The 16,510-nt window shown below is 39.7% G+C and overlaps 1 protein-coding gene across 6 annotated transcripts in view; it reads left to right on the top strand.

The window, feature by feature from the left end:
- The window catches only part of LOC119651224 (DNA-binding protein RFX2), a 110,873-nt gene that overhangs the window by 90,231 nt on the left and 4,132 nt on the right, over positions 1–16,510 (top strand). For 3 of the 6 annotated variants that reach the window (XM_038054693.1, XM_038054688.1, XM_038054689.1), the window contains exons 4-10: positions 7,749–7,845; positions 7,901–8,090; positions 8,290–8,412; positions 8,757–9,119; positions 9,178–9,480; positions 9,543–9,857; positions 9,940–10,314. In XM_038054693.1, the coding sequence (XP_037910621.1) occupies positions 7,749–7,845; positions 7,901–8,090; positions 8,290–8,412; positions 8,757–9,119; positions 9,178–9,480; positions 9,543–9,857; positions 9,940–10,314 (1,766 nt within the window). The remainder of the gene's footprint in view (positions 1–7,748; positions 7,846–7,900; positions 8,091–8,289; positions 8,413–8,756; positions 9,120–9,177; positions 9,481–9,542; positions 9,858–9,939; positions 10,315–16,510) is intronic. The other 3 variants (XM_038054691.1, XM_038054690.1, XM_038054694.1) reach the window with 3 other exon arrangements.

Here is a 16,510-nt window from a genome sequence, read left to right as displayed (position 1 = left end):
TTAGGCGCTATTTTTTGCTCAGCTGAAATATGCAATTAATGTATAGTCAGTTGCATTTTACGTATACAACTCTCGCGAGGTCTATTCTTTTAAAAGTTCAGTTCATTTTAGAAATTCGCGGGTTATGCAAGTGGGTTTGTACTCATGCCGAAACGGTCAAGATATAACACGCCAAGTTTAGTGGAGAAGGCAGCTTCGATTCTCGCGGTAGAAAGCGGGAAAACTAAGTTTGAGGTAGCTAAAGAGGAATCAATTTTGCATAAGGTGAATAGTGGACATAAAGATAGAAAAAGAGTTAGAGGTCCTGCAAATCCTGACGTCGATGAATGTGTCCTATATGGTTTAAACAGTCGCGTGATAAGAATGTCCCTTTAGTTGGCCCTTGGTTCGAGCGAAAGCAGAAGAATTTGCTACGAAATTCTAGACCTTTTTAAATGTAGGTGGAACTGAGTTATTATACAAATGTACACTCGATAAAACTTTGGCATTTATTGGAGAGCGGTGGTAAGCGCCTAATATTTTTGATTGGATCCAACATGGACGACTCTGGCAAATTACCATCGAAAACTCTGCCAGCCCACGATGTTTTGAAAACTAAACCAGTGGAATATGAATGAAATAAAAAATCGTGGATGACCGGTAAAATTTTCACCAAAAAGGTTTTGAAGTTGAACACCAAATTCAGAAAGAAGGAAGGAAATATACTGCTCTTTATCGACAACTGTACAGCTCACGACTCCATACCTGAAATGAAAAATGTAAAGTCAAATTATTCCCGGCAAACATGACGTCCGTTGTCCAACCAATGGATTAATACCTCATTAACAATTTCAAGTACTACTATCGACGTCTTCTGGTTGAGAACATTCTCACTGGCGCTTCTATGGACAACAACAACAAAGTTACAATCGACATCCTAGCAGTATATGGGATATGGTCATCCAAAAAACAATTGCAAAGTGTTTCAAAACAAGCGGCTTTAATCACTCCAACATTGAGTAAGACCTTGGAAGATTGTAACTCAGTAGAAGATTGGGCAGATTTGGTTCACAATTCAGCTGTAAATGTTGACAATGACTTAGAACCGCGAATTAGATAGTGACGAAAAAATAGAAGAAATTATCCCATGCAATTGTCGAGTATCACGAACGTCGAAAAACGCGAAATCAAGCTAAAACAGGATTCACAAGCGACCTATGTGGCCGCGGGACATCAAACTTGGTAAGCGGTTCATCAACCGAGATACTTAGCTTTGAAAGGACTATGTCCAAATTACGGTCCGTGAGAAGCACCCCTCATCGGCAAAACGCCAATCGGCAGATTTACAAGAATACCAACCCGAAAGCAAAGAAAGCAAACACTATTACTTGATTGTCCTGTTATACAGGTCTTTATATATTTATGAGGGAAATTTTTATCATCATTAGGCATCGGACACATCTGTCACGTTAATGACTTAAGCATCCAACTGGCCTCGATTCCACTCAGGCTGATCAAGAAAAATTGTACAATCGATCAAAAGGAGGCAGCCCCGCGACTAAACGGGATGTAGACTAAAGGGGAAGAAGAACTAGAAGAAGAAGACTAGAAGACGCAGGAGATGCCCATAAACTTACTTCTCAATTTGCATCCTCATTTGATTAGATATACAAACAATCATAACAGGAATTGTCGATCGGTATCGATTAGTCAGTGTATGCACTTTACCGACGTCAATCGATAATTCTTTTCAGAAAAAATTCGATGTGAGAAAATCAGTCGCTAAGCGCAATTTTAATAGACAACAGTACACCCGATTCATCATCATCAACGGTACAACAACCGGTACAACCCGGATTTGCGCCGAGGTCCACCAATTTGATATCCCTAAAAACTGTCTGACGTCTTGGCCTACGCCATCGTACCATCTGAGGCAGGGTGTGCCCCGTCTTCTTTTTCTTTCATAGATATTGCCATTATAGACTTTTCGGGCTGGATCATCCTCATCCATACGGATTAAGTGACCCGCCCACCACAACCTATTGAACCGGATTTTATCCACAACCTGACGGTCATGGTGTCATAGGTTTCGTCGTTATGTACGTTACGGAATCGTCCATCCTCATGTAAGGGACCAAAATTTCTTCGGAGGATTCTTCTCTCGAATGCGGCCAAGAGTTCGCAATTTTTCTTGCTAAGAACCCAGGTTCCCGAGGAATACATGAGGACTGGCAAGATCATTGTCTTGTACAATAAGAGCTTTGACCTAATGGTGAGACGTTTCGAGCGGAACAGTTTTTGTAAGCTGAAATATGTTCTGTTGGCTGCCAACAACCATGCACGGATTTCATCATCGTAGCTGTTATCGGTTGTGTTTTTCGACCTTAGATAGGAGAAATTATCAACGATTTCAAAGTTGTAATCTCCTATCTTTATTCTTCCCGTTTGACCAGTGCGGTTTGATGTTTTTGATTGGGTGGTGTTCGGTGCTGACGTTGCCACTATATATTTTGTCTTCCCTTCATTGATGTGCGCCGCCTGCTCGATCTGGATGAAGGCAGTTGGTACGTCTCGTAGACCATATTGTCTATCACAATTGAATCATGACAATTAATCAAATTGCAGCCTAAAGCTAATAATAAACCGAACCAAAATATACCATCGCCAACAGACAATAAATCTGGCAAATATAATATAGGAATATATAGAGAGAATGTTTTCCAACCATGGGTGTGGACTAGGAAAAGGCATGTTTTAAAAGTCAAGGAATTCCTTGAATCGCCAAATCAACTTGATGATTTGCATGGAAATAAAAAAAGCCGCCTGCTGGAGCAGTACATCATGGATGCTTAATTTCGAATATTCCATTATCTATGATAATTGAAAATATCTCAAATTTATATAATTTTAAAATTTGGGAAACCACTTTAGGAATTGGGGTCCTATAGACCTATTAGCTTGATCTGCTATCTAGTTAAGAGTTTTCGAAAAATCTGCTCCTTATAAAGTAATAAGCTTTATAAGGAGCATTTTCATTTGTTGCAAATACAAATATCAAAAGCTTCCTTAAATTCTTATCATAATACTTATCGACTAATAAAAAGGGCACAAAAAACATCCGAGTTGAAACATGTATTGAAACTGATGGACAATATTATGATCAAACGACCATCCTGAGTGGCCGAAGACGAGAGGAACTATCCCGAAAACCTAAAAAGTTGGCGAAATTGACCGTGAAAGTTCGCCCGCAAATACTAAAGCTCCATTGGAGCGAGGAGTTATAGAGGCGCGGCCTCCAAATTTCCCTTTCTTCCTTGACATCCTCAGGCCACTATTTGGAGGATATCCCTTCTGTAAGAATTTGCGGGGTGAAGAAGAAGGAAAAAAGGAGGAAGTCCTCAAATTAAAAAGATTCAACTAGAATTCATCGTAATAGCTATATTACAAATCCCTGAACAACATCAGAAATATAAGAAATATAAAATAACTTATAAACAAAAAGGGAAATTGGAACAAAAATAAGAATTAATAATAATTCAGGCAACTAGATGCTAAAGAAACTTCTTTAGTTGCTATATCGATTATGCGAAGACTTTCGATAGCGTTCCACATACCTGGCTAATCGATTTCCTACATCTGTACCGCATTGATTCACGTGTGGCCTACGTGTTAAGTGCAAACTGACACACTTGATGTACTTAGATGACATCAAGCTGTATGCTTGTACTGACGACCATCTTAGAAGTCTGTTGCGAATAATGGACATGTTCAGCGGTAATATTCGAATGGAATTTGTATTAGACAAGTATCGAATCCAAGCCATCCACAAATGTCGTCACGAGTCGCATGCCAGACATAGCATTGGTGACCTCTACAACGAAGCTATCACCGAGACAGACTTCTACAAGTACCTGCAAGGAACCCATGCTCGAGTTGATGAACTGAAGTAGGCTCTGCTGTCTGAACTCCTGCGACATGTAAAGCTGGTGCTGAAATCGCATCTCTCGGGGAAGAATAAGATAAACGCATTGAATATATACGCTATCCCTTCACTGGCTTTGCATTCGGAATATTGCCGTGGACGAAAACCGATCTGGAAAACGTCCAGCGGCGGATACGGACTACTATGTCCAAATTCCAAATGCATTATCCAAACTCTGCCGTGGTTAACATGGCGGCACAACATCATCGCCAAGTCGACTCGCTGCACGCTTATTTTTACAGCAAAGAGCAGGCGAATCCTGGCTGTCTGTAAGGCAGACTGTGGACTGACTCCACTTAACTTGAAGGATCGATCTTTCAATCCTCTCAGTGGGGTGAAGTCGAACCAAGAGCGGATCGATGAATTCCATTCGAAGGCAATGCACGGTAAACACCTGAATTGTTTTTGGCAGCCATTTATCGATTTGCATTTGTCGAACAAATGGCTGTGTGCTGGGGAGCTCTTTGCTGAGACGGAGGGGTCCTTGTGTCCCATTCAGGATGGCGCGGGCGCCACCCGAGCTTACAAAAAGCTCGTCATGGAAGAACGGTGGAGAGCGACCAATGCAGAATGTGTGGTTCGGCGTTAGAGACGTTGGACCACCTCATTTCTGGCTGCCCTGCTATGGCACCGGTGCAATACATTACCAGGTGTAATGCTGTATGTATGGTGATCCATCAAAACCTTGCATACAAGCATGGACTTATCACGGGAACATGTCCGGTTTACCGATCTGAGCCGCAAGCAGTACTTGATAGCTCTGCTTATACCCGAATAATTTGTTCGGGTAATTTACTTCAGTTGTGAGCACCTGACCATTATGGATTCAGTTTTGATTCATTTCATCGCATGGAATCTGGGTCTCATTTTCAAGATGCTATTCTTGGAAGCGTTACGTATGCAATGACTAATCGTATTCCCACCTTGGCCACACATTGCAAGTGCCTTGATTTAGCACCGCATACGAAGGTTTCTCTTTTACTTAAAGTAAATTTGATATCCTATAATTACCACTTTTCCTACAAGAAAACAATACTTCCTGTAATTCTTTCGGTATTGGAAATAGCTGAGTTCTATCCTTTACTGTGGATTATTAACCGAAATGTATGCCGAATTGTTTTTAGTCAGATTATCTCGTCAGGAGTTCTTTACGAAAGGTCGATTAATCGAATTTTCTAGATGTGTAAAATGGGAATTAGTAACATAGCCAGTTTCGTTGTTGTTTCTATTGTTATCATCGAAGGAGTATAGCTCTTCATGCGAATGATTACTGTATTGATCCTAAACAGTCATTGGAGTATAGGTGATAGTTTCTTAACAAAAGAAACACACCTTCTAGCCTTGCTCGTGAATAATTTGACACTCCTTCTCATTCACGACTCCTTAAATACACTTACAAATACTCGAAAGCTATGATAATTGCCTATGACATGTTTTTCAAATTTTACCATGTCCAATACACAATTTCAAGAAGTAAAACTCCGAGATTTTCAAAATTACACTGATTTCCGCTTGTAACCGATTTCTTTCCTGCACACAATTCCGTTTTCGTAGTTCTCCTTTCACGTCCTTGATTCCTACCTCATAATCTTCGGAAAAAATTCTCCTCCAACGTCGTATCCTGCCGCTTTCCTCGGACCGGTTGATTCCCTTCTTTCCTTTCGGAAGACCCCTCGCCATCCGCCTCCTCGCTCGCGAAATTGAAAATTCCCCCGCAGTTAATCAGCTGTCCACCACGAACAGGTTCCGATGCCGCTACGATCGCCCTGAATTTCGAAAGTTCATGTTGCCAGCAACATGCGCATGCGCATACTGATGCGGCAAATTATTCCCCCCTGTCACGGCCAATTCGCCCGAACACATTCAATAATATGCAATATGCGACGAAATATAAGGCAATTGGACATTATAGAATGCATTATTTGAGCATTCTGGACACGTCTGGAATGGCTTTCGCCATATCGTCGTAACCGACTGCATATGACAGAAAGTTTCTACTTTAGTGTGTTCAGAATTTCAACTACGGATGTCTCACTGGGGATGGCATAGTTTCTGTAAACCCTCTACACTTTGTTTCTCACCCGTCTGCTGGCATTGCCAGGGCTAATTTGAATCAGTCTAGCAATGTCCTGCCTTAGTGAATCCCGCGGACTTCCAGACGAATTTTCCATGGTGGATCTCTTCGGTCATTCTATCAAATCACGCGAAAGCGAATCTTCTGACCGTGCAATCTGATAGCCATAACTGCACCACAATACACAAGTGATTGTAGTTACAGCAGCGACATGTCAGCACACAGCCAGTCGTCATTGATTTAAGATAGAGTTCCCGAAGCTGAAAATGCATAGAGCCTGGGAATACCTGATCTATGCAAAGGATCCATATCGGATAATTCTATACACGCTCTTTGGAACTCATCCCGAATCTCAGCGAAGACCTCAGCTAGACGGTGAACAAGAGTGCTTCGGCGAGTACTGAAAATGTTGCCTGCAGTACAGCGTGGAGTTGTTGGTGCCGCCGACTCTGCCCCCATCGACTCTCGGTAACCAGTTTCCCCGATGACCTCAAGTCGAACACACTCCCTGATGATGGCCGGGATTGTGTCGCTGCGAGTTATAAAGCGGTAACGGTCTGCGACTCGCTGCACAGTCACGTGCTCAAATTACGGAAAATGCTCGACGAATCTCTGGTACAAAAAGGGGCGGTAAGATGTTGTTGATTTTGCAAAATCCATTAACAATGTAACCATATCACTTAATTTAGCGAAAAAATCGAACTTTGAGTTAACTGATATAATCTCGCTATTTTGGTCGATAGTGTTCACTTGAATACTGAACTGCACTGAAAAAACGTCTCTCCTACTGTACTGGCGATTCTTTTCCAGACGATTAGGAAGATCGGAGACCAGAAATCATGACTCCTTCCGACGTTTGGATGCATATCTTCGTACGTGTTTTGCATGATTTTTTCATACTTGGTTTCTGCCTGCTCCATCGCACAGGCACCCTATTTGTGATTAAATGATGGGTTGCAACTCGGTGATGCCTAGATGGTTAGGAATTAATCTGATTTTTTTTCTGAAGACATTCGGCTACACTGCTTTTTGTTCAGCAAAAGTTCATCAATTGTGTCTCTCCTCACAGGCGATCGCTGTAACATCAGGTTGTATGTTGCCATCATTTCGAATGAATGAATGTCTCATTTTTAATTAACAAAATAAAATGAAATATACGGAGCATAGGCTAGTCTGGCCAGGCTGTAATCAAAATAGTGATTTTATTACCTGAACAATTTTATAATTCTATTTTTAAGCAAGATTGGATTGAATTTTTTAATAATGAATAAACTTAGTGACTAAAGGGCTGGGCTGTCACAGCGGATGGCCACGGTTTAAATTTCCCTGTTGACAGAGGGGTTTGTATCAATACTCAATGTCGGATATGAGTCAACCCAGTTGTGAATGAGCATCTGAGTCAAATCAGGTTAAAAACCACGCAATCCTGACCACATTGTGTACCAATTGTATTGACGCGTCAACAATTATTATTATTATTATTGAAGAAGTCTCTGATAACTCCTAAAAATCATGGCTGCTGCTATCCCATGGGGGTTGTTTACACTATATCTATCTTCAGCCAGAAAAATGATTATATAATTAATATTTGGTCACATCCTTTGTATTGTTTTCAATACTACGTAAAATAACATACGGGCTAGATCAAATCTGGCCATAACATAATTTCAATGTATCATTTTAAAATAACAATTTATTTGTATCTTTCCCCAGTTGCATCACAAGATAACCCCAGTGGTCACGACACATATCAAGTGCAGTACGTAGATCCTGAAATCTATAATGCGAATAGCCAAAATCAAGCGCAAATGTAAGTATGTCCTGGATTTCAAATTTCAACGGAATTATAACTATGACTTTCTTAGATCTTATCCATTTTGTGCTGTTAGCGATTATCCTCCAAACACGCAACCTTACTACGCAACAACCGGAAATTATACAGCAGCGACCAACACTCCATCACACTCATCATCTTTACCTTATATCGTTCCTGTCGATGACAATCTGTTAGTTCCGTCATCACAATCACGTGATTCACCGCAAAGCCTCACGGCGGTAAGTAAACGTAGTGTCTAGAATAATATTTCAAAATAATTCACTTGTATGTACGTCTCACCTTCCAAAATCAGTTATTCTTAGTATCCTTCGTCTCTCATTTTCATCGGAAATATTCCTTATGTCTGTCTAAACTAACACTCTTATTTTATTGACCCTTAAAATATTACAATTCCAATCTTTGATATGGCTTAATTAGGAAGTAACTTATATACAGGGGAATCATAATGCCCAACAGACGCCTACATCTACTACTACTTCCAATACTGAAAGTGATAGCACTCCTAATCTATCGCACGCTACTCGGATCTCTCCGGCGACGGTAAGTTTTTAGTAAAGGGTCAGTTTCTTGGATGTAGTAGCACATTTTTCGTTGGAAGTAATATCGATGTCGTTGTTTAAACCCCATTATCATTTATATTCATGGTTCGCTTCGTATTTATGATTTGATTTTATATTTTTATGCAAACATAAATATTAAACAATGGGCTGTTGTGGCCATATGGTTTTCAAATGTAGATCAATTGAAACTGCTTGCTACGCAGTTTATCTGGGAGAGTATGTTATTTATTCATTGGTTTCATTTCAGTTTTGTTTGAGTGTTGTGTTGTATAATTATCTTACAAAAAGGGTCGGAGAGATCTTTAGAAAGTCTGTATTTAATAGGTCGCCTGGCTGATGGAGAACTACGAAACGGCTGAAGGAGTTAGTCTCCCAAGATCTACTCTGTACAACCATTACATGCGTCATTGCAACGAAAACAAACTGGATGCAGTGAATGCTGCTAGTTTTGGGAAATTAATTCGTTCAGTATTCAATGGCCTCCGGACTCGACGTTTGGGTACACGCGGTAATTCTAAATACCACTATTATGGCATTCGCATTAAGCCAGGTTCGTCACTTATGCATGCTATTGAGGAAAAACCTCAAAATATTAATAGTGCCCCAAGTAATGGACCTAATACTGGAAATAGCAAAAATATGAAGAAAATTGGAGCAAAGCCAGAAACTTTCGAGGCTTGTTTGCAAGTATACTTTATTCTTTGATATTTTTTCCCTTGGTTTATCTAATATGTCATTGTCATAGTACCTCGGAGTTGGAACCGCAGCCATTCCAGTTTTCCCTAGCATCAATATTGATCAATCTTTGCCCGAAGATATCACTCTGGATGATATCGATGCCTTCCGGTCTATCTATCGAGAACATTGTGAACTGTTCCTAGACGCGATTTTGAATTTGGAATTCAGCAGTGTTGAGTCTTTGTGGCGCGACTTTTGGCGAGCAAGTGATAATAATAATTTAGATGAAAGCGAAGAAGAGAAGTATTTGACCAAATCAAAGTTGTATGCATTATGCCAAAGTGACAGCGTCCAAAATTTCATCAAGGAAGTAAGATTTACATATACCATATAAACAAGCTTGCTGTCAATTGAAATGATTTTTCCTTGCAGGTCGATTACAATTTCTACCAAAACATGGTTGATGTTCTCATACCTGATGTCCTACGTCCTATTCCCAGTTCCCTCACACAAGCGATTCGTAATTTTGCGAAAAACCTAGAAAACTGGTTAACTGATGCAATGAGTGGATGCCCACAAAAAGTAACCCAAATAAAAATTGCTGCCGTTTCGGCATTTAGTCAAACATTACGTCGGTATACGTCCCTCAATCACTTGGCACAAGCTGCTAGAGCTGTCTTACAAAATAGTTCCCAAATTGCACAAATGCTCAACGATTTAAATCGAGTAGATTTTAACAATGTTCAGGCAAGTAATGTTTCCCTAATTCAAAATTGTCTTTGGCAAATTTTACAAAAATTACATTCAAAAATCTGTTTCCGAAAAATAGGAACAAGCTTCATGGGTATGCCAGTGTGATACAGCAACTGTTCAGCGTTTGGAGAATGACTTTAAAACGGCCCTGCAGCGTCAAAACACATTGGAACAATGGGCTGCATGGCTACGACTGGTTGTTGATTCAGCTTTAGAGGAATATCGTGGAAAGCCGACTTATGCCAAAGCAGCTCGACAATTTCTCCTTAAATGGAGTTTCTACAGTTCAATGGTCATTCGGGATTTAACTCTACGTTCAGCTGCTAGCTTTGGAAGCTTTCATTTGATACGATTATTATATGACGAATATATGTTTTTCCTGGTAGAACATAAGGTCGCTCAAGCTCGACATACAACCCCAATAGCTGTTATGACCGAAGTCGACAAAGTGGTAAGTTAAGCTCGTAAATTAGGACGAAGAACGATCAACAGTTTGGCTTTGATGATGGCACCAGTAGTTCGCTTTAATTTGCACTTGGACATAAATATTAAAGTATTTTACAAATTTCCCAAATATGAACATTTGGTTGAAACACATTCAAAGTAGGCAGCCTCACCCAATGATATATTTGCCACGCTTCCTCACACTTTATGCCATGAAATTTTTGAGTTCACTAACTTCCAAAATAATAAATTACTGCTGTTTAACTTGGAGCCCCTTAGATCTCACAGGTAGAGAGAATAGCTTTGATTAAAAATTCATCGTTTCATTTTACCCTGACTATTACGCACTATTTGAATAATCTCCTTAAATAGAATACCTACAAACGTATCTGTATGTTCATTTCTTCATTTCATTCATTCTTTCTTCAATCTCATTCTAATTGTACATATTCATGGTGAAAGTTAGAAAAATAATCTTCCATTGATGGCATATCGTCATTATGTATTTAAGCACAATATATGTATACTCTTAGTGAAGATATTCCGGAGTTTTGCGCTGGCGGCTTGATGTTTTAGTCGGAGGTACCAATTGCTGGAGCACTTGAGCTGATCGTGAGCAATCTGGGCTGAACTCCCCACTATCTGGAAATATTCTTGTTCGGGATTTTTTATAAAGGAATGCCGAAGTTGATCAGTATACCCTTTGATTTGTTGTTTAAGAAGAATCGAACTTATTCCACTTCGAGTATAGTGAACTGCCGAACCTATCGATGATGATGATGATCTATCTTTCTTTTACTTTACCCATCTGAGAGCAGCAGCTTGTATTTTATTTTCTGTTGCATTTTTTATTTCTTTCTTACTTAAATCTTCCCCAATATCCTTTTTCTAATCTCTTCATGGATAATCTCTATCACTTCTGGGCTCATTTCACCTGGGTGTAACCTTTGACAGCAAGTTTCAATGCAATTCTCACTTCGTCGAAATCGTCAAAGGCGCTTCCGAAATGTTAACACTTATCAATTATTCCTTGAATATTGTTGTGTAATTTGATCTCACTTTCCCAACTGTGACTGCCTCGCTTTTGAAGCGGTGCAATGCAAATTCATCCAATCCCTTTTTTTAAAAAGAACTTTCCCTCTATGTCTATTTTTCCCGGCTGCACATTTCCAATCTCGGCAACCTGCAACAACGCCGAATCTTCCTCGATATGTGATGACTTTCAGATGTTATGTTGCGCATTACTTCCCATAGCACACGTAGCGAGGACATTTTTCAAATTTCCTTCGTAAACTTTACAGCTACTTCCAGTCCCCATTCTAAGATTACGGCGGTCGCCCTACAACTTGATTCCTTTCACTCCTAAATTGAATCTTACGTGTGTCGTCCTCTAAATTAAATAAAGTGTTACAGTTAAAGATCTTACAAATATAGATGTATAGACGCTTCCGGATAGTCTCGTCAGGATTGTTAAATCAGTGTTGTATATGATTTCGAGGATTTGATAGCGCTGGATAAATTAAATAGCTGAACTTGGAGCTCATGAGGGACAAATCGGCTTGGTAACGCATTGCTCGAGCGAAGACTAGAACCTTGAAATTCGGCTATCGGCAAGCCTGACGAGAAGCGGTTTAAAGATTATTGCCCCTGAGCCAGGGTAGTTCCGTCCTCACGTACTCGAGGAGAGTGATCAGACTCGAGCCTGCAAGGGACTCATCTGAAGTGGCTCTTGCCACGAAGCCTCACCGGAGGTTATCTGGTACCATGGGACCGGGATATGCTCCAGGACAACTTTTGGAGGATATGTTCTCGGCCCGGTTATTTGCGGTTGGCCCACTTGTGGGAGTTTCATGGTGGCTGTGGTTTTGCCTACATCGCAGGCAGAGCTCCTTGGACCTCAAGCGTGGAGTTGCGCTGTACAACTCGGGTGCGGTACCCCTTGGTTGCGGCAAATGTGTTAAATAGGCCTAGCATCCACTGGCATGAATGTGAGCCTGCACTCAGTATAAACCAGTACCGCTGTGCCAGTCATGGCGAGGCTCTGATTGTGGTCTCCACATCAATCCACGTCCGAAGAGGACCGTGGGTTTATGCCTACACGGCAAGTACTCACGTTAAACCACCAGGACTTTCATGCTCCTGAGACCCGTATAAAAAATTCAATGAAAAAAATTGATGATAAGGGAGCGCACGTAATATTTACCCCAGATCTGAATAATTATCACCCCGGGGCCGGATTATACTTGATTGGAGATTTGTATACTCTTCTGCAATTCTTCTTGTCTCATGTCGAACCAAAGTTGAGGGTTGTAGTTTATGCTCAAGATGCTGGACAGAATACCGTAAGCCATGCTGGTGCGATTATGCAAAAGTTCCGCAATATTTGAATATCCTCGGATGTAGTAAATATCCAATGGAAATTGACGTTCCCTCTTCAGAATTTGGAAAAGTTGGATTTAGTGGAGTGATTTATAAAAAGCGGGTGGAATCAGGTTTAAAATTCTTTTGAGACTGTACATCATGTTGCATGCATTGCCAAATCCTTAAGCCGCATTTCATTGATATAATTCAACGCTTGTTGATATTTTTCTATAAGCAGAATGTTAACATCATTGTGATACACTATGCCACATAGTGAAGTAATTGAGTATGCTGATTGCTAAATAAAATTTACCGTTGAAGCTGTTTAATTGGTGAACTATACTATACGGTCATTTATATGATTCAATTGTTGCCTGGACTGCAACATTAACTTCCTTTCTTTATATACGGTCGGTTGCAACAATACTTAAGGTTCACTAAATTTGTCTTTATCTTGATAAACGTAGTCGTTTAGGTTAAATACTAAAGTGAACAGGTTTTATAGAAGTTTGCTCTTTGCCGAGATTTTATTAACTGTAGCGAACGAATTTGATGCCAAATATGTCGTTTAGCAATTTAATGGTGTATTAGATCCTAACAATATAAATTTTAACTGCACTTTATTCGATCGGTGCATAGCAGGGATATACTCCGGAAAATATTTTCTATGTCTTTTTCATCAGATTGCCTGTCATTCCATCGAGTTTCGATTTGGAGGCTTTGCCAATGTGTTTGATTATTTATTCGCTGTTTGACGGGGTATTTTATATTCAGGACTTGTTTCCAATAGCCTCGACGAAGAGAAATCAGAGCGTGAATTAAACATGACATCATTGCTTTTCGCCCTTCATTGAATTTGTACTGACCGCTCTTGCGATAAATGACGAAGATCTGTGCTCGAACCGTGCTGTGCCTAAGGTTTTGACATCTCCTTTGGCTCCTCGATTTATCATTCTTTTTTCGTTTCCGTTTTAGGGACAGATTGTTCCGATGGTTCAAAAAACGATATTGATAAAGACCAGAGGTTACTGACCGGTCATTTTGTAACCCGGCCTTTAATCTTCATTGCTATGACACGAATAATTCCACCTAGACCAGGACAAACTTCCAATACTTGAATGTATGTCCATTTCATTGTTGAAAATTGTTCACCCTTTTGCTAGTACTAACCTTGGGCTGGGGTTCAGGTCTACATTGTAACTTATTCATCATTAAGGGACAACCTACTGTTAAATCGCTCGAAATTAGTACATTTTAAAATTGTTATTAAAAAACGACAAAATATAGCAATTTGGAATTTTGACCGCTTATTTATTAACGAACATAATAAAAAACACGATGGCGGCCGCACTCACAAAACAGAATATGCACATATTCCATCTGAAATGAAAATACCAAAGCATTTCAATTAGTTTTGAGTAACAAATTGAAATCAAAATTCGACTATTTTATTGTTTGAAAAAAGTGCACCTAAATGTTGAAGTATGTAGTCGGGCGAGCGATTTTTCCACGCTCGCCGCTAACGGCTGTAAGATGAAAACAAAAGATATCCACAACATCAGAAATTTTAAGCAGGTATTTTTGAAGTACATGTCTACTGAAACAGTTAAAAAAAAAACAAAAAAGGGATTTCAACATAAGGGTATTCCCTTAATGTCATTGCTAATTGCTGGTAATAGACGACCGTACTTTCAATCTGGCCTAATAGTACATAGGTATATACATCGAGTAAACTGGTTTCAATTTTTTGGAAATATACAATTTAATATATATATAATATAATCTGTTCTTTGGCTAAATACGCACTTGTTTCCATAATACTTTGTCGAAGTGCCTCTTTAGTTTTCGGTTTTGCCACAAACCATTCTATTTAGCAATTCAACTTTACTTTAACTGATTAGCGTAATCTAGCCTTTGGTAGGTTACCATTTTTACTGTTTGGCAGTTGCATGTGATGCCCTTGTGTATTCAGGGCTTTACTAACTAATCCAGAACTCTGTATGACTAGTTGCTATCATAATTTGACTACTTCCTTGTAGTGCTTTACGGTGGAATTCCCTTACGATCAGCTCTGCTGATTTGTATTTTGACCTTATGATTATTGGCTGTTTCGTCAATTCACACATTTCTGCACATTGATGTCCTCCGTCCTACCGTTACCTGGTTTTGTCGCAGTATTTTTATTCGCACTCGTTTCAGATGAACTACATCTAAATAAAATGTCTCTTGCGTGTGGCGTAAGCAGACGATCTTAGCCCTTTATAGCTGGTGCAGATATGACTCTAGAATCCTAGTTACGGTATCGGCTACGTAATAGGCAATTAGCGACGAAGCTTTGAAGTCAGATGTAACTATCATCATCATGCTAATATCCAACTAGGTGTTGCTATTGTAAGATTCACTCTTACTACGGATAGATACTCTACACCCATTCTAGTGATGTCAACTAAGGATACATAGTCCAGTGTTGCACTCTAAAAAATGCCATGCAAAAGCATCAGCTTCCATGAGGTGCAGCCAGCAGGATTGTATTTGATTTCCGCGTGCCCCCGTTTGGATAACTGAAAAGGAATGCAGCTAAGTCCATTGGCTACGTATATTTTCCATTTAGCGAGATAATAGTCAAGCCATCCTAATACTACTGAAAGATTAGTCCAAAATATTTCTAAGATTTGCTTCATCAATGTTGTCGATAACTGTGACCTGCATAGTTTTTTACATTCAGAAAACTGGGCTCTGACTTCGATATCGATTATAGTCTTCAAGCAGCTAGGCATCCCAGAAAGCTTTACAAAAACTGTGTATCTACTAGGGAATGAGTAACATTCAATTTCTGAACTGTTTGTAGTCACTAATATGTGTATGCACGCCAATCTTTACTCATATCCTGCGGAATATCCTCGTCCCAATCTACTTTTTGTAGCCATTATATATAACACTACTTTACCGATCAAGACAGATGGCTGTAATAATCCCATTAGGTCAAATAATTTAACCATGTTTGAATTGACTCTTGGTAGTTTTTTGTCCTTCGATGTTGTTGGAACGTAAAAGCGTTCATTCGTTGGCGTTAATAGGCACCCAGCATTTTAATGCTACCATCAAGATTAATTCAAATTAATTATCGGATGACGGCAATCCTTTGGAGGTATTGTTGCAGAACACTGACTCGTTTGAGGCCCACTTCTTGATACGAAAGCTGGCAGCAAATAATTCAGTAATCTCTTTGTAAACAGATATTGTTTCCTCTGAGAAAATGATCCAATTAGAAATCCATGGATAGGCAGTTACTTGTTTAAATTGTTGTTGTTACTGACTATTTAATTTTTGGTTGCTTGATATGGTGCGTAGCAAGCCCCATACGCTATAGTTTTTAGACGGCAGTACTTGATAAGTCCTAAGATAACGGGCCTCCTGACCATTTGAAGATAATCCTGATACCCAATGATATGTTTCAATTTACATCCTCACGGTACAACGTTTCTGCTGCTAACAATGACCCTGACCCTCATTATGGAACTGTTCACTTGAAGGACCGCCTAACATAGAAGGTAGATTGCGAGGCAGCCTTTTATTTCACTAATAGAGCTTTTATATGTCTCAGTTCTAGTGTTCTTTTGAGAAGGCATTATTATATATCTTCGATCCGGCCTTAAACTCATGCTTCCATTCCAATCACTACAAGCTCATGAAAGCTTATTGGACAAATGCCATTTGATGAGTTCTGCCGTGTAGTTTGAGCGTAATGAGCTTTACATGCTTCCTGCACAAGAGACGAGGTTATCAGGCCCCTTTCTCCTGCATCTCCCAAAATCCTTTCAAATATTAATTCAAATGTTCGA

Source organism: Hermetia illucens, chromosome 3, assembly GCF_905115235.1.
Source record: "Hermetia illucens chromosome 3, iHerIll2.2.curated.20191125, whole genome shotgun sequence".
Lineage (NCBI taxonomy): Eukaryota > Metazoa > Arthropoda > Insecta > Diptera > Stratiomyidae > Hermetia > Hermetia illucens.
Note: the sequence above shows the minus strand (reverse complement) of the source record. Positions and strands in the feature narration are given on the sequence as shown.